The sequence below is a fragment of the Aotus nancymaae genome, unplaced genomic scaffold (assembly GCF_030222135.1).
Source record: "Aotus nancymaae isolate 86718 unplaced genomic scaffold, 86718_ANA_hifiasm-v0.15.2.pri h1tg000030l, whole genome shotgun sequence".
NCBI lineage: Eukaryota > Metazoa > Chordata > Mammalia > Primates > Aotidae > Aotus > Aotus nancymaae.
In genome coordinates, this window is record NW_026988443.1 from 28,901,432 (window position 1) to 28,919,235 (window position 17,804).

The following is a 17,804-nucleotide window of genomic DNA, read 5'->3' on the forward strand; positions in this document are numbered from 1 at the left end:
AATTGCTGCATCTTAGAAGAGATAACATAATGGGACGATGCAGGGAAGAAGTCAATTCGCCTCTTTCACTCACACTGCACCCTGCTTCTCTAAGCACACAATCCATCCCTGCTTCATCAGTCAGATGGCCTTACCTGGAACAATTAAAAATGCTCCTTTAGCCTATGGGATCTCCATGTGACACCTACCACTGCCAGATGCTCTGTCCAGACAGTCCAAGTGTTTGCCATAGTATCAAAGGAGAGAGCAGGAGGCCTCCAGAGCCAACCCCATCAGGCAGCAGGAGGGCTGCCTGACATCTCACATATTCATTCAGGAGCTAAGAGGGACTTTGGGAAAGTGGAATGAAACAATTAAAATCTACATACTTCTTTTTTATGTTTGGGCAAAGCTTCAACACGTCCTCCTTGCAGGCCATTTTAAACTTGTAAGAAAACCGAAAATCCTTCATCTGCACCTGAAGGGTGAAAAGAAAGTTGGAAGTTCTGTGGCAAGTTGTAGTCAGTAGTGGTAGGGGACATGTTTCATATAGCTCTCACAAGTCTGTTTACAAGACCCTGTGTGGCTTGCTCCACACCTGAGACACCACGACCTGCTGATCTCTCCAGTATTCCCCCAAAACAGGCACACTGGCTTCACGGTCATTCCAATCACACGCATGCTGTTCCCTCTGTCTAAATTACTCTTCTCTCAGTCCTTTGCATGGTTTGCTCTGCTATTCTTTGAGGTTTCTATTCAAGTACCTCTTTATGGAGCCCCCTTTCTTCTTCACCCTCCAGCCCCTTATTCTGCTTTGCTTTTTCTTTCTAGAACCACCTAAGACTATCCATTTATTTGCACACTTGTTTTTGCATCTTCTCTTACTAGAATCTAGAGTCCACAAGGGCAAGGGGTTTATCCATCTCACCACTGTCCCCCAGTGCCTCGACTTCAGAGGCGTTCAACAACACTTGCCGAATGCACAGTCAGGCAGGCTGTGTGCCCTAACAAGGGGTCAATTAACACAGCTGACCAGATTTCATCTTCCTCAGAAGGAAGCCCTTGCTATACCAGAAACGCTTCCTATAGTTACATGTGGTAATTATAAAAAGCTCAAACTATCTTACTCAAATGTCAGTTCTAGGTGGGTGGGCTGGCCGGCTATTGATCTCTCTATATATATCCAACAATCTAATCTATCTATCTATCGATCGATCGATCGATCGACAGAGTCTCGCTATCTCTCTCTCTCTTTCTGGAGACAAAGCCTCGCCATCTCTCTCTCCATGTGTCCATCCTCCATCCATCCATCTGCAGAGTCTTGAGTGCGTTTTCTCTCTCTCTCTCTCTATATATATATATATGTATCTTTCTATCTATCTGGAGACAGAATCCGTCCGTCCGTCCGTCCATCCATCCATCCATCCGGAGACAGAGTCTTGCCATCTAACTATCTATCTATCTACCTACCTACCTACCTACAGAGTCTTGCTCTGTCGCCCAGGCTGGAGTGCAGCGAGGTGTGAACAGCTCACTGCAACCTCTGCCTCCCAGGTTCAAGTGATTCTCTTGCCTCAGCCTTCCCAGTAGCTGGGATTACAGGCACGCGCTACCACGTCTGGCTAATTTTTTTGTATTTTAAGTAGAGATGGGGTTTCACCATGTTAGGCAGGCTAGTCCTGACCTCAAGTGATCCATCCACGTTGGCCTCCCAAAGTGCTGAGATTACAGGTGTGAGCCACCACACTCAGCTGGAAAAAGTGGTTTTTAACAGAACATCAGATGTCCTCTGATGTTCCAAAAAAGGAAGAGATTCAGTCAAGAGATTCATCCAGGCAGCTATGATGGGAGATCAGCAGCTAGGTGTCACTGACCAGCTGGAAGTGGGTGACTCCGATGGCACACTTCTCGTTCATGTCCTTCTGGTGTTTGTTCTGTATCAGACACTCCATCAGGTCCCCAGAGTCTATCTGGTTATCTGCCACATCCTGGGGAAGACAGCACACATTTACACTTCATTGGTAACAATTAATGAACAAAAGTTTATTTAGCCCAGTCCTAAACAAATGCAAGCAGGGTTGATTCTAGTGGCCCTCACAAAAAAAAAAAAAAAAAAAAAAAAAAGACACACCATAACTTGTATCAAAATAAGCCTGAGAAATCACAAAGGTATACATTCAGTGGCATGTTCTGCATGAGACAAGACTATATGCTTTTTTTTTTTTTTTTAAACTTTCTTTGTATGATGTCAGCAGCTAGCTTTTGAGATAATCTCTAATATAGCCTCCCAACTGTCCGATCCCAATGGTTCCTGGGTATGTTTCACTCCCATAATTTAAGCAGTTCAATAAATAAATATGAAATAATCAGAATTCAGCCAATATTGAGGTACTAGGAGACAACTGGAAGGAAGAGCCACTATTACTGCTAACAATTCCTGGGCTGATGCTAATAGTTCCTAGGCTGATGCATTGGAAACAACTCTGCCATACTAATGGGGGCTTCGCTGTTCCATCTCTTCTTAAAAAAAGGCATCTCAATAACTGCTGTAAGTCACATACCTGCTTAACCTGCAAAGGCTAATCAAATATGGCTCCAGGATGGTGGCACCTCTCTCTTGATCTTGTTCACTTTTTTTTTTTTTTTTTTTTTTTTTGAGACAGGGTCTCACTCTGTTGCCTAGGCTGGAGTGCAGTGGTGCATTTAAGGCTTACTGCAGCCTTGACTTCCTGGGCTCAAGTGATTCTTTTACCTCTGCCCCCCGGTTAACTGGAACTATAGGCGCGTGCCACCACGCCCAGCTAATTTTTTGTAGAAATGGAGTTTTGCGAGGTTGCCCAGGCTGGTCTTGAAATCCTGGGCTCAAGTGATCCACTCTCCTTAGATTCAAAGTGCTGGGATTACAGGTTTTGGCCACCACACCTGGCCTGTTTACATTTTAAATTTTAACTTGTCAAAGCTGGCTATCATTCAAGAGTAATATATGCTGAAGACAGAGATGAGTCTAAGATACTCAGGGCAGAGTCCCTGTGATTCTATTTCTGTTTTTAACCCTTGTTCCTCCAGACATCACTTACGTGGCAAAAGTTCTGAATTATGGGCTCACAGGCTCTCATCAGCAAGGCTTCTATTTGAATATCCTGTAGAAGATTAAATATATTAATAATTCTGCTTTAGAAAGAGCCAGGATGGAGGAGGAGCAATTTTTCTTTCTGAATCAGTAATATTTGATGGGCAAATAATCTAATACGTACTTTTGGAAACAATTCTAGTATTTGAGGTAGACAGCCCCAGAATAAATAAAGAACTGCTCCTCTGTTATACTTTGAAAGGCAAATTTTTAGAGGCATATTCCCTTTCTGCCTGAACAAATGAGAAGGCAGAATTAAGAAAAGTGAGGTAAAATTTAGTAATGACATTAGAGTATGCAAAGCTTTTGGGGATTTTTCCAAAATGCTAAGCAGTTCAAAATGAAAATAGTGGTAACTGATATCCATCTTCAGTTTATAAGCTCATAAGCCAGAGCACTGCCCTCAAAGCAGATGCCAAACCACTGTTTCTGCTGAACACAGACTAATAATGCCTTTAAGCAGAAAAACCCATGTAGCACTAGCTCCTGAAAGAACACCTTCCTTTAAAGAGCTATACACCCCAGACTGCTCTCGTAAGTCCATGATGACAATGATAACGTGAGAGATGACGAAATGAGAGAAGGCAACCAACTTCTGAAAACTAGAAAGCAAAAAGGAATTGGTTGAGAAATGTAATTTTACATAACGCCAATTATGACAATTCAAAGAGTACTAAAAGGTTTACAACAAAATGGTAGTTCCCCACGTCTGACTTCTGCCCCCATAAAACAACTTTAACATTTTTAGCTGCCCTCTTCTGAATTTCTAAATAATGTGCTAGTGCTTTATGAGGGTTTCTAATCCCATTTTTAATATTTTAGGGAGTTTCAGGATGGAACAGGGATAAACATATGTATTCAATCTTCATGTTTACTGGAAGTCCCCAGCTTTTATGTTCTGAAACACACAAATACTACCAAATGACCTAACTAAAAGAGCACAGGATAAGAGAATGGGAATCTGTAGATTGCTCTTGAATGTGATTAAGTGATTTGAAGTACAGCTGCTATCTTAAGGGGGAAACAAAGGCAGGTCTAATGACTGTGATAAATCTAATTTATGAAGGAAAAGGGCTGTATAGAATGTTGTTCTAGAGAAATGAGGGAAGGCGTTCACAAAGCAACACAATATACTTCTTTATAAAGCAAATAGGGAGAATCTGATAGGTTTCTTTCGATTGACAGAGAATCTGCACTCTCAGGAATCTAGAAACAGTAGAATCAAGCACAAAAGGCCAGGCTGCTGGCAACCACTCTCCTCCAATGAGTAAGCTGCATATCACTTACCTCTGATTCTAACTCGGTGAGGTTGCCAACTATATCCCTGCACTCCACCACCAAGTCATCCAGATGGTCCTGGAGGCACTCAAGCTCCTACAAATATAAAGGCAAGCCACTGGCATTTATTAGTCGCATACATGAATAAGGGAAATGTAAGTATAGATACCAGTAGTTTCATGACACTTCCCTTTTCAGTGGTCCTTTCTCTTTTTTTTTTTGGGATGGAGTCTTGCTCTGTTGCCCAGGCTGGAGTGCAATGGCACTATCTCAGCTCACTGCAACCTTCGCTTCCAGGGTTCAAGCTGTTCTCCTGCCTCAGCCTCCTGAGTAGCTGGGATTACAGGCACCTGCTACCATGACCAGCTAATTTTTTTCTATTTTTAGTAGAGATGGGGTTTCGCCATTTTGGCCCAGGCTAGTCTGGAACTGACCTCGTGATCTGCCTACCTCAGCCTCCCAAAGTGCTGGGATTACAGGTGTGAGACACTGCACCTGGACCTTTCTCTTCTTTTAAAAACTACTTCAGTGAACAGAACACAAAAGCTTTGTTTAATCCTCTAGACTAAGAATGTTGGAAAGATAATTACTTGATGTAGCAGGGTGGTTATGAGGGCCAGGTGGGTACAAGAGCCACGCAAAGCCCAGGCATGGTGACTCACACTTGTGATCCCAGCACTTTGGGAGGTCGAAGTGGGCCAATCACCTAAGGTCAAGAGTTTGAGAGACCTGCTTGGTCAACATGGCGAAACCCCGTCTCTACTAAAAATAAAAAAATTAGGCTAACGTGGTGACGGGTGCTTGTAATCCCAGCTACTTGGGAGGCTGAGGCAGTAGAATGGTTTGAACCTAGGAGGTGGAGGTTGCAGTGAGCCAAGTTCATGCCACTGCATTCCAGCCTGGGCGACGAGAGTAAAACTCCATCTCAAAAGAAAAAGAAAAGAACCATGCAAATCCCTCAGAAGGCCAAATTTACAAGTGCAAGGAGAATCAAAGTCTAAAAACCTTATCAGGTCTTGATTCCATTTTGAATCTGTGCTTTGATAACTTTTTACCTCACATTTTAAATGCGCACTTTATTAATGATCATCAGACAAATTCACAGTGAAGAGCACAGATTATTTTAAGACTCTTTATTGGCAAAGTAGTTGGGGACCGGGGGTCCGGAACACAGGATAGAATTGATAACTCCTGTAAGTCAGATCTGGGATTCTAACTCCAGTACAAATCAAAAGGATCCTCTGAAGGAAAACAAGTGAACACACTAGGGTTTAGGTACCTAAAAGCTATCTTGTCTGGGCTTTGGAAACCGAGCTGGAACTATCTGTAGCACTAGTCTATTACTATTCCTTTTAGAGGTTTAGAGGTTTCAAGTATAACATCAGCTCACTTTTCCAAAGCATATCAACAGCTATTTCTCAGCAAAGTGCTCTGTTAAAGGATCAAGTTTAACTTACTGACTATTCTGCAAGAATCGCTCTGTTTCAGAATCAGAATCAGAATGAGATGGAAAGAGTTGTGGGAATTATAGAACAGCCAGAATGGAAGAAGAAGAAAAAAAAACTAAAGGAAAACGCACTGAACTTTTGGGGGTAAAATAAATAGCTAAGAGAAAGATCCTATTAATGGAATCTGAATCCTGGCTGGGCGCAGTGGCTCACGCCTGTAATCCTAGTACTTTGGGAGACCAGATGCACAGGCTGCCTGAGCTCAGGAGTTGGAGACCAGCCTGGGTAACATGGTGGAACCCCATCTCTACTAAAATACAAAAATTAGCTGGGCGTTGTGGCCGGTGCTGTAATCCCAGCCACTCAGGAGGCTGAGGCAAGAGCATTGCTTGAAACCAGGAGGCAGAGCGGGCAGTGAGCCGAGATCATGCCACTACACTCCAGCCTGGGTGACAAAGTGAAACTCTGTCAAAAAAAGAAAAAAATCCTTAAGTTTAGCTTCTCCACGATAGGCTGTAATGTAGGGTAGCTTTCTAAAGTTTACTTTACTGGGAGTTCTAAAGGAAACTGTTTTCTGGGATTCCAAATCATCATATCCCTTGCTTCATTGGACAGAGGAAAACAGAAAGCTCAACTATTGGCATTTTCTAATAATAAACCCAACAGAATTGTAGCAAGCTCAGGAAACAGACTGCTGAAAATGATACTCCTATGCTCAACAAACCTGAGTGGGCAACCACGTTTCTTCTTTACAACGTCCAACTCCAGTATGTGTGACTTTTTCACACTGTACTTCCAGAAGAGGTTTTGTAGTGGTACAAATGGAACCTGGAAACCTGAGTTCCTTGAGTATTTATGTGGCTTTAAACATGCAGCTATTCTACTGCTGAGTATCCTGCTTTCAGATGGAAGACATGCTAGCTTCCCATGTAACCTGTAGTCATGCATCTTTCCTTCTTTCCCTTAAACTAGGACATAGTACTAAGGAGCCAATCACAGCAGGCAGGTAATTCTTAGGGCCTGCTCCTACATAGAGAAGCTATATAATGAAATGAATTGAATTTTAGATAAGGAAATACATACATTTAGCTTTTCTAAGCTTCAATTTTGCCAACCAGATGAGAAAAAAATCCATTTCTACGTATTTTGTGGGCCTGTTCCAGGGCATGCCCACTCTTCATGCAGACCAGTACTCACATACACATAGATTTCCACCCTGCTTATCTCAAAAGAACTTAACAGAGAAAATGAATTAAAAATGAGTGAAATGAAAAAAAAATGAGTGAAATGAGTAAAGATGAGGAACAAAAAGGAAAGGAAAACATGTTAAGAGGATGTGAAATGGAGCCAGTAGTAAGCTTACTACAAAAATGCCTACTGTGAAATCTTATATACCTGTAAGAGGCAGGCCACATCTTTGGCTCTAGACATTTTAAGAAGCAACAGGAGGAGGGAAAATAATCAATTAAAAAATACAATAATCATAATGCAAAGACAAACTAGCTGACAACTATTCCTGATACACAGACCAAAGAGAAAATTTTCCTGAGAATTTCTTCTACAGAAAATACTGACTAATACAACAAATCATGTCTGTAAGGTAAAGAGAGATGGATTTTCTGGGGTTTGGATAAAACATTAAACATTAAGATCATCAATACTGTAAGATAAACAGAAAGTGATGTCACCTACCTGTCCAGTCTCTGTTTTCTCACTGCACCATTTTCCCAGATCAATCAGGCACTTATCCTGGAGGGCAGGATCCAGCTTGACATCCATGGCACGCTGGTGTAGGATCCTTTGGACTTCAGCTCGGCACTCCCGTGAGAGCTGCATGAGAAAAAATGAGCTAAATACTTGAAAGGTAACGAAACAAAAACACAAAGATATGAGATAAGCCTGTTATGAGGAAACTAACAAATAATCCTGTATTTTATCTCCCAAATTTTATACCTCAAATATCTCCCAGAATAAAATGTTGCAGGAGGCTTCAAAAAGGCCTTATCTTGGCAAGAAAAAAAAAAAGGCCTTATCTTTAGGAATGCAATTATATATATTCAGCAGTTTCTAATATACCATATAAAAAACATTATTTTATGAGAGTATCCTGATAAAAGTGAACTGGCTTCATTCAGACTAGGTTAGTTGAAAGTTTTGTGTTTGTTGGTTTGTTTAGCAAAACTAATTTGCCAGTCTATGAATGCCAAGTAGAAGGTCAGATCCAATTCAAGAGAGCATATATACTTGACTTAGGAGAACTGAGTTCAAACTGACCTAAATCACAAAAGGCAGGCAAATGTAGACACAACAGTTATCATAAGACAAGACTGGACTCTTCTAGATGAGCGATGCAGAATTAGCACAGGGGAAAACTAGTATTTTTTCCAAGGGCCATGAGAAAGCTGTTATTGACAGGTACAGTCTCTCGTGCAAAAAAGAAAAAAAAAAAGGGCAGCATACCTGGGACAGGAGGGATGGAGAGTTACTGTTTAATGGACATGGTGTTTCCTTTTGTAGTCATGGAATGTTTTGAAACTAGATAGATATGATGACCATACAACACTGTAAATGTACTACATGCCACTGAATTTTTCTTTTTAAAATGGTTAATTTGGCTGCGTGCGGTGGCTCACGCCTGTAATGCCAGCCCTTCGGGAGGCTGAGGTGGGAGGATCACCTGGGGTCAGGAGTTCGAGACCAACTTGGCCAACATAGTGAAACCCCATCTCTACTAAAAACACAAAAAGAAAAAAAAAATTAGCCAGACATGATAGCAGGCTCCTTTAATCCCAGCTACTCTAGAGGCTAGGGCAGGAGAATTGCTTGAACCCAGGAGGCAGAGGTTGCACTGAGCCAAGATCGCACCAGCACACTCCAGGCTCGGCGACAGAGCAAGACTCTGTCTCAAAAAATAAATAAATAAATAAAAAGTTACTTTTATGTTCTGTGAATTTCACCTCAATTAAAAAAAAGAAAAGAAAACGAACACCCCAGACTCCAATTCTTTCTTATTTAAAAGAGAAGAAACCTCCCACTTTCCAGTCACTATAGTGACTAGAAAGATGTCAGGATTTGGAAGTCCCCATGGTTAATGAGAGGCTCATTATACGAGAGACAGAGAAAAAAAACAATAACAACAAATTGCCACGTTTTCTTACACAGCAGTATAAACACTGGGTTAGGGTGCAGCAACTGAAGTATGCCATTTCCTTCTGAGTCCCCTCATTCTGAATTAGAGATAGCCAGGCTTTTGCATTAAGCTCAGAAGGGGTATTTCTAAGGATGGATGAGAAGTGATACCATCTCTATTCTCTGGAACAAAGGGAGGACTGACAATGGAGTGTCTCAGAAGGTAGAGAAAGCCATCCTAGAGAACAAGCACATGTCAGTGTACCCGGGGAAGCAGCCAATGCTCCCACACAAACAACCCAATAAAAGGCAGCAGTTGGGGCAGACAAATACCAGGAGACTGAGGTATGGAGGTTTCTGCTCCAACCAGTTCATGGGCGGACAATGCGAATGTGTTCAGCTGCCAAGAACAGCGTAAAAGCCATTTGTGTCCTGGCTAAAAGCTTCCAATGGATCCTTGAAGCTAAATAAACTTAGGACGGCAGAATTTAATTGTCCATTTGTGATTGAGATTTTGAGAATTTAAAGAAAAAAATCCGGAAATCTTCCCCCACCCACTTTGTTAAAAACGTAAAATCAGATGATAGAAGCTGGGAGGGCAACTTTAGGTACACTCATAGAATGAAGAAGTTTCTAGAAGTGTAGAACCTTTTCCCCACAAAATAGTCTAAAAAAGTTTTCCTAAGATGACTGAAATCAGAAGAATATACAGCAAACAAGTAAAAAAACAAATGACAGTAAGAAGAAATGAAGTCAATATTGACTGCATACCCTCCTTCCCTGTTCCTCAGTGCGGTAGGCATGTCTGTATAAACAAGAGAACACAGCTCCAGGAGGCATAAGTTCACTGGTCTCATTCCAACCGTGGGTGTGGCAAAGACGAGAAGCATCTCCCTGACACTTGCGGTACAGGACAGGGTCCAGCCTATAAGGTTAAGAGTTAAAAGATAACCACTAATTAATAGACATTTCCTTCTAACACAGGCTAAGGGTTTTTACGAGGTGCTTGCTTGTATACTCACTGATAATCACTTCCAGGGTTGTGGAGACAGAAGATATGTCAAAGTATATTCTTCGTTGTTTTTTTTTTCTGAGACAGGGTCTCCTTCTCTGTCACCCAGGCTGGAGGGCAGTGTTGCTATCTTGGCTCACTGTAATCTCTGCCCCACAGGCTTGAAAGCAATCCTCCCACCTCAGCTGCCCAAGTAGCTGGAGCAACAGGAACACACCCAGCTACTTTTTGGTATTTTTGGTAGAGACAGGGTCTCACCATGTTGCCCAGGCAGGTCTCAAACTCCTGAGCTCAAGCAATCAGCCTGCCTTGGCTTCCCCAAGTGCTGGGATTACAGGCATAAGCCACCGCACCCCGCCATGAATTCTGTTCTTAATGAACACACACTAGTCAGCACTGTAGGAGACCTAGGGAGGAGGATAAACTTCTACAGGTTTGTTAACCTTCTACAGAAGATTTAAATTCTCCTTCAAAGATGTTATCTTGGCTATGTTAGATACCTAACATTTTAAGAACAGACTTAGCATTCACATGTCCTGGTTGAAAACAGAAAACTAGGGTTGTAGCCAACACCAGGCAATTCATAACTTTTTACTAAATACCTTTTTCTAAGTATGAATGAAGTTCAATCCTATGGAATATATTAGACTCAGTATGATCAGGAAATGGCAAGATAGTCTCCTACTCAGTTTTCTCTCTTCTTCCCGTGCAAGGTAAGGTGGTTATCTTTTTGGTTTACTTGAGGGTGCTTATCAATGTATAAGCCTTGACATTTCACTCTGAATCTGGACACAGTGGATTAGACAGTGAGCCTGCTTCTTCTCCAAATCGACCAGGGCATGCTTAATTCTGTCCATATTATATTGTCAACTTTGGTAGAGGGCTATTTAATGGAAGAAAAAAGCTAATATTTAATGAGTAACCATGAAGAGCTAATATTTAATGAGTAACTATGCAGCACTTTTTTTTTATTAGGGGGGAAGGAATTAAAGAAGACGAGAAAATGCTATTTTGATTAAGGCAATACACTCAGTAGACTATTTAGGTTTAGATGGCCTGAGTAAGCAAAGGGAAATTACAGCCCAGCTTTCTGTGGTCCTTTCCAGAGCTAATTTGAAGAAACAGAAACGAGAATACATTGAATCTTCAGGTAATCTCTTTCTAGTAAAGTGTGAGGGCAAAACACACACACACACACACACACACACATTTTTTGAGATAGGGTCTCACTGTCGGCATGCAGTGGCATAATCACAGCTCACTGTAACCTAGGGTGATCCTCCTGCTTCAGCCTCCTGAGTAGCCAGGACTATAGGCGCACACTGCCATACCTGGCTAATTATTGTCAGTTTTTGTAGAAACAAGGTCTAGCTATGTTGACCAGGCTGGCCTTAAACTTCTGCAAGCTTTCCTCCTGCTTAGGTCTCTCAAAGTGCTGGGATTATAGGTATGAGCCACCGTGCCTGGCCAAAATATATATTAATCACCAAAAAAAGTTAACTACCACACCATGGTGGCTTAACAACTGAATGGAGAAGCCACTGAACATGAAAAGCTAGAGAAGCAGTCGGATCCAGTACTGGCTGCTTTGGAGGTGGGGTGAGAAAGTGAGACAAGGAAAGAGGGCGGAATGACAGCCAATGAATTCAGTGATTCTGGCTGTAATACAGATCCTTCTATTTCGTCCTCCCATCCCCATCACTTTGTGTTAACAGAATGAGAAGGAAATTGGAGAATCAAGTTGTCACTTATTGACAAAAACTTCTTAAGATAGACTTAATAACTTTGAATAGTTAAAGAAATAAAAACAAATTCCCATATCCACTGCAAATCAATAAAAATACAAGTGCACTATTATCTTCTTAGAGACATATCTGAAGGTGCTTCTGCCACCCCCACAGGTGCCATCATTCTTTCTAGACAGATCTTTGTGGTATCAGCAACATTTTGACCCTGACTTCCAACTAGCGGTGAACAAGGATGTGTGGTATAGATTGGGAGCAGGCTCACTCTGCTTTTAGATTATGTTCTGAAAGTGATAAACATAGTCTTTTTCAGGAGACTGGAGTGTGTTACCTGTCCCAAAACTGAACAAAAAGAGTTTCCAAATGATTATTTTAATAAATACAGGTAATTATGACTACACAGGAGAACAGGCTGAGGCAATACATTTACTTTAGCTTCAAAATACTCACTTCCAATCCCGGGAGATGAAATATTGCAGCTCTAAGAGACGGTGTTCACAATCTTCCACCATCTTCTCTGTGTATAAATGTTCCATCAAGCATGACAAAATCCTAGCAATAAAATGAGTAAAATTGTAACAGGAGAGAAGTTTTCAGAACTCGATGTCTACATATTATTTCCCTGGTCTGTAGAAAAAGCCTTTTAGCTATTTTCTTAGGGCAATCGGATTTATTTTTCTGACAATCACTCAAATCAACTCAACCTGACAGTGATTATGCCTTCTATCAACTTCAGAGCCACTCAGCACTTAAGACGCTGCATGCACAGGGGCAGTGTGCAGCTGCTGTATTTTTAACTGGTTATGAAAACTTTCCAACACACACAAAAGTAGAGAATCATGTAACAGCCACGTTCACTCCCCATTACTTTATCAATCTATAGCCAGGTCTGTTTCAACTCTAGGCCCCTTTGCTGATATTTTCTAGCAAAATCCCAGATACTTTTATCATTTCATTTGTAAATATTTCAACATGTTTCTTTAAAATATAAGGACTTAACACCATTATCACACCACCAAGAAACTATTTTAAAAACCTTGCTATCATGTAACATTCTGTTAGTTTTCAAATTATTTCAATTATTATTATTATTTTTACAAGTTTGTTCAAATCAGGACCCAGAAAAGGTTAACTGATAAGTATCTTTTTTTTTCTTTTTTTGAGACAGAGTTTCGCTCTTGTTACCCAGGCTGGAGTGCAATGGCGCGATCTCGGCTCACCGCAACCTCCGTCTCCTGGGTTCAAGCAATTCTCCTGCCTCAGCCTCCTGAGTAGCTGGGATTACAGGCACGTGCCACCATGCCCAGCTAATTTTTTGTATTTTTAGTAGAGACGGGGTTTCACCATGTTGACCAGGATGGTCTTGATCTCTTGACCTCGTGATCCACCTGTCTCGGCCTCCCAAAGTGCTGGGATTACAGGCGTAAGCCACAGCGCCCGGACAACTGATGAGTATCTTAATTTATTTTCAACTGCAGCAGTTCTTCCTTCCTTTTTCCCTCTCCCCAACCCCCTCTTTGGTTGATGTAGTTATTTTTACATTGGTAAATATTCCTTTTTTTTTTTTAGACGGAGTTTCGCTCTTGTTGTCCAGGCTGGAGTGTAATGGCGCAATCTCAGCTCACTGCAACCTCCGCTTCCCAGGTTCAAGTGATTCTCCTGCCTCAGCCACCCAAGTGGCTGAGATTACAACCATGTGCCACCACGCCAGGCTAATTTCGCATTTTTAAAGTAGAGATGGGGTTTCTTCATGTTGGTCAGGCTGGTCTCAAACTCCCAACCTCAGGTGATGTGCCTGCCTCGGCCTCCCAAAGTGTTAGGATTACAGGCGTGAGCCACTGCGCCCAGCCGGTAAATATTCTTAATTAGTTTTAAGTGTGTTTAACCACACAGAAAGCTGTAAAAGAAGAATCTAATTTTGTAATTCTCTAGCACAGCATGAACAACAGGAGTTCTTGCACAGCAGAATGAGGTAAACATGGACTATATTCACTTTGTTACTGGGTATGGCCAACTGCTGTCTACAAAAATTTTTGCAGAATAAGGAAGCTGTTCTTTTTTTTCCCCCCTCTCCACCCGCCGGAAGCTGTTCTTATTTTGCAGCTGGTTTTGTTTTGGTTTGGTTTTCTGAGACAGGGTTTTACTCTGTCATCTGGGCTGGAGTGCAGTGGTAGATCACAGCTCATTGTGACCTTGAACTCCTGGGCTCAAGCAATCCTCCCACCTCAACCTCTTAAGTAGAGGGGACTACAGGCATATGCTGCCATGCCAGCTAATTTTAAAAACTTTTATGTTGCCCGGCTATACTGCCCAGGCTGGTTTCAAACTCATGCCTTCAAGTGATCCTCTCACCTCGGCCTCCCAAAACACTGGAATTACAGGCATGAGTTATTGCACCCAGCCATGGTTTAAGAGCTGTTTTTACATAATAAAAAATAAAACTAAAGTATAAGAATTAATACTTTAATATAGTATTTATTCAGCTTTTCTAGATCTTGGATGCAACTCTAGTATTCATTTTGTCTATCACCACTCCCTCCAACTACCACATTTTGTTTTCTGCAGTGCAATGGCGATCTCAGCTCACTGCAACTTCTACCTCCCAGGTTCAAGTGATTCTCCTGCCTCAGACTCCCAAGTAGCTAGGACTACAGGCACAGGCTACCCCACCCAGCTAATTTTTGTAGTTTTAGTAGAGATGGATTTCACCATATTGGTGAGGATGGTCTTGATCTCTTGACCTCGTGATCTGCCTGCCTCAGTCTCTAAAAGTGCTGGGATAACAGGCAGGAGCCACGCGTCCAACTTCAAGTATTTTCTGATGATTACCAAGTAGCTAATGTACACAATGAGTCAATATACAACTAGGTTGAAAACTACAGGTGCCAAAGTATGTGTCACTTATCCTGAGTGTTTCTCTCTCCCGTATTTATTTGATCATTATATAAAATTATTCAGTAACCTAATAAACAAGTCCATATATGCTCAGTCATTGTCAATAAACACCATCACAATACTGGGTCTAGGGTCTCTATATCATGGATGAGGCAGATCCTAGGTTTCAATTCCAATACTAGTTTTACTAAAAGCTGGTCTATGTTCAACCTGTTCAACAAAATTTCAGTTAAGATCTCAAACCACCCAAAAGTCATTTGAAGGAATGTTCCTTGTGCTGCCAAGTAAAATACAATATGGATAAATACCATGGATAAGATAACCTACATTGGGTCTCCGGATCTTATGTGTTTGCAGGCTGTCTGGATTACAGATTCACAAGCTTCATTCAAAGCTCGATCAATGCGATAATCTGCACCAGGGTCAGTCTCCTGAATCAGTGTTTGAAGCTGGATTAAAACAAATTAAGAAGGAAGAAAGTAAGTCACTTAGGTGCTAGGGAAGAGCAGTGTCTTCTTCATACAATCAGTTCCTCAGTCTTATTTACCACAATGTACTTCAAAAAAGTTGTCAACAGTTGTCACTAGCCAAACTCAAGAGCTCTTGGCAAATACTTTTCCAACTGGTTTCTCCACCTTGATTGCAGACTTTTCTATTTGAGTCACTGTGGGGACTGCTTACTAATCCTTAGAGGTCTTTTTTTTTTTTTTTGAGACGGAGTTTCGCCCTTGTTACCCAGGCTGGAGTGCAATGGCACGATCTCGGCTCACCACAACCTCCGCCTCCTGGGTTCAGGCAATTCTCCTGTCTCAGCCTCCTGAGTAGCTGGGATTACAGGCACGCGCCACCATGCCCAGCTAATTTTTTGTATTTTTAGTAGAGACAGGGTTTCACCATATTGACCAGGATGGTCTTGATCTCTTACCTCGTGATCCACCCGCCTCGGCCTCCCAAAGTGCTGGGATTACAGGCGTGAGCCACCGTGATCGGCTTTTTTTTTTTTTTTTTTTAAAGACAGTCTCGCTCTGTCACCAGGCTGCAGTGTAGTGGCTCGATCTCAGCTCACTGCAACCTCTGCCTCCCGGGTTCAAGCGATTCTCCTGCCTCAGCCTCCCGAGTAGCTGGGACTACAGGCACGCACCACCACACCGGCTAGTTTTTTTGTATTTTCAGTAGAGAGGGGTTTTCACCAGTTGGTCAGGATGGTCTCCATCTCTTGACCTCGTGATCCACCTGCCTTAGCCTCCCAGAGTGCTGGGATTATAGGCTTAAGCCACCGCGCCTGGCTTAATCCTTGGAGGTCTTTACAACATGACTGTGAAGCCTGCATCTTTGCTTTTATCTGCCTACATGTTAATCAGATTACTAAATGTGGTGCTCATAGCAAAGTCAGAATTGAGTGGAAAAGAGTAAATAAAGAACATTTTCAACGAGAGACCTAATTTGGTCATAGGAATCTGGAATTTGAATTTTCCTGCAAAGACAATGGTATTAAGTCAAGTGTGCTGTGCTTTATTAAAAGCACATGTGCAATTTCATTTAACTTGAAGAAATATCAATTGCAAAAAACAAGATTACGGTACTAATAATTTCCCATTTTCCTCAACTATTTTTCTACAACCAAGAGGTAAGCAAACTCGAGCTTGCACATTATAAGTATATAGAAAAATACTTGTCATTATGCAGCTAGAAATGAGACTATATTCTTTATCATTTACTTTTCTGTCTTACCATGGAATAAAGGAAAGACATGAGAATAGGTGCTTCATGTATTTTTTTTCCCTACCTTTAAGGAGGGGAGTAGATGAAAAGGCTCTAAATTAAAATCAAAAGAGGCCGGGCGCTGTGGTTCAAGCCTGTAATCCCAGCACTTTGGGAGGCCGAGGCGGGTGGATCACAAGGTCAAGAGATCGAGACCATCCTGGTCAACATGGTGAAACCCCGTCTCTACTAACACAAAAAATTAGCTGGGCATGGTGGCGCGTGCCTGTAATCCCAGCTACTCAGGAGGCTGAGGCAGGAGAATTGCCTGAACCCAGGAGGCGGAGGTTGCGGTGAGCCGAGATCGCGCCATTGCACTCCAGCCTGGGTAACGACAGCGAAACTCCGTCTCAAAAAAAAATCAAAAGAAATAAGTTCTATTAATAGTTCTGGCTATGACAGATTAGCTTTGAGAACATGGACGTGTTGATTACCTTTAAGTTTCAGTTTCTCTAACTGCAAAAAATTGTAAGAAATAATAATATTAATGTGTCATGTTCTGAGGTGGTATAGAAAAGAAAAAAAAAATAATATACAGGAGAATATTGGGTAAACTGCAAAGCATTTTATAGACGTGAAAGATCATTATTACTACAAATAAGTAGCAGATGGTATTTTGGAGTAGAAATCATTTTTTTGTTTTTTCCTGAGACAGAGGTCACCTAGGCTGGAGTGCAGTGGCATGATCTCCACTCACTACCATCTCCACCTCCCAGGTTCAAGAGTTTCTTCTGCCTCAGCCTCCTGAGTAGCTGGGACTAAAGGCATGTGCCAGCACTCCTAATTTTTTTTTTGAGATGGAGTCTTGCTCTGTTGACAGGCTGCAGTGCAGTGGTGCGATCTTGCCTCACTGCAACCTCCACTTCCCAGGTTCAAGCAATTCTTCTTGCCTCAGCCTCCCAATTAGCTGGGATTACAGGCACCTGCCACCATGCCTGGATAAATTTTTTTGTATTTTTAATAGAGATGGGGTTTCACCATGTTGGACAGGATGATCTCAATCTCTTGACCTTGTGATCCGGCAGCCTTGGCCTCCCAAAGTGCTGGGGTTACAGGTATGAGCTACTGCACCCGGCCTCGTGTGTGTGTGTGTGTGTGTGTGTGTGTGTGTGTCTGAGTCTTGCTCTGTGTGTGTGTGTGTGTGTGTGTGTGTGTGTGTCTGAGTCTTGCTCTGTCACCCAGGCTGGAGTGCAATGGTGCAATCTTGGCTCACTGTAACCATGAAACCTCCCGGGTTCAAGCCATTCTCCTGCCTCAGACTCCAGAGTAGGTAGGATTACAGGTGCCCGCCACCACACCCGGCTAAATTTTTGTATTTTTAGTAGAGAAGGGGTTTTGCTATGTTGGCCAGGCTGGTCTTGAACTCCTGACCTCGTGATTCACCCGCCTCAGCCTCCCAAAGTGCTGGGATTATAGGCGTGAGTCAT

The 17,804-nt window shown here is 42.1% G+C and overlaps 1 protein-coding gene across 1 annotated transcript in view; it reads right to left on the reverse strand.

The window, feature by feature from the left end:
• The window catches only part of GLG1 (golgi glycoprotein 1), a 155,550-nt gene that overhangs the window by 18,028 nt on the left and 119,718 nt on the right, over nucleotides 1-17,804 (reverse strand). The window contains exons 9-16 of the mRNA XM_012437442.3: nucleotides 14,944-15,065; nucleotides 12,172-12,273; nucleotides 9,736-9,889; nucleotides 7,528-7,665; nucleotides 4,397-4,483; nucleotides 3,057-3,119; nucleotides 1,854-1,967; nucleotides 369-457 (exon numbers count right to left, since the gene is read on the reverse strand). Coding sequence (XP_012292865.2) covers nucleotides 369-457; nucleotides 1,854-1,967; nucleotides 3,057-3,119; nucleotides 4,397-4,483; nucleotides 7,528-7,665; nucleotides 9,736-9,889; nucleotides 12,172-12,273; nucleotides 14,944-15,065 — 869 coding nt within the window. The remainder of the gene's footprint in view (nucleotides 1-368; nucleotides 458-1,853; nucleotides 1,968-3,056; nucleotides 3,120-4,396; nucleotides 4,484-7,527; nucleotides 7,666-9,735; nucleotides 9,890-12,171; nucleotides 12,274-14,943; nucleotides 15,066-17,804) is intronic.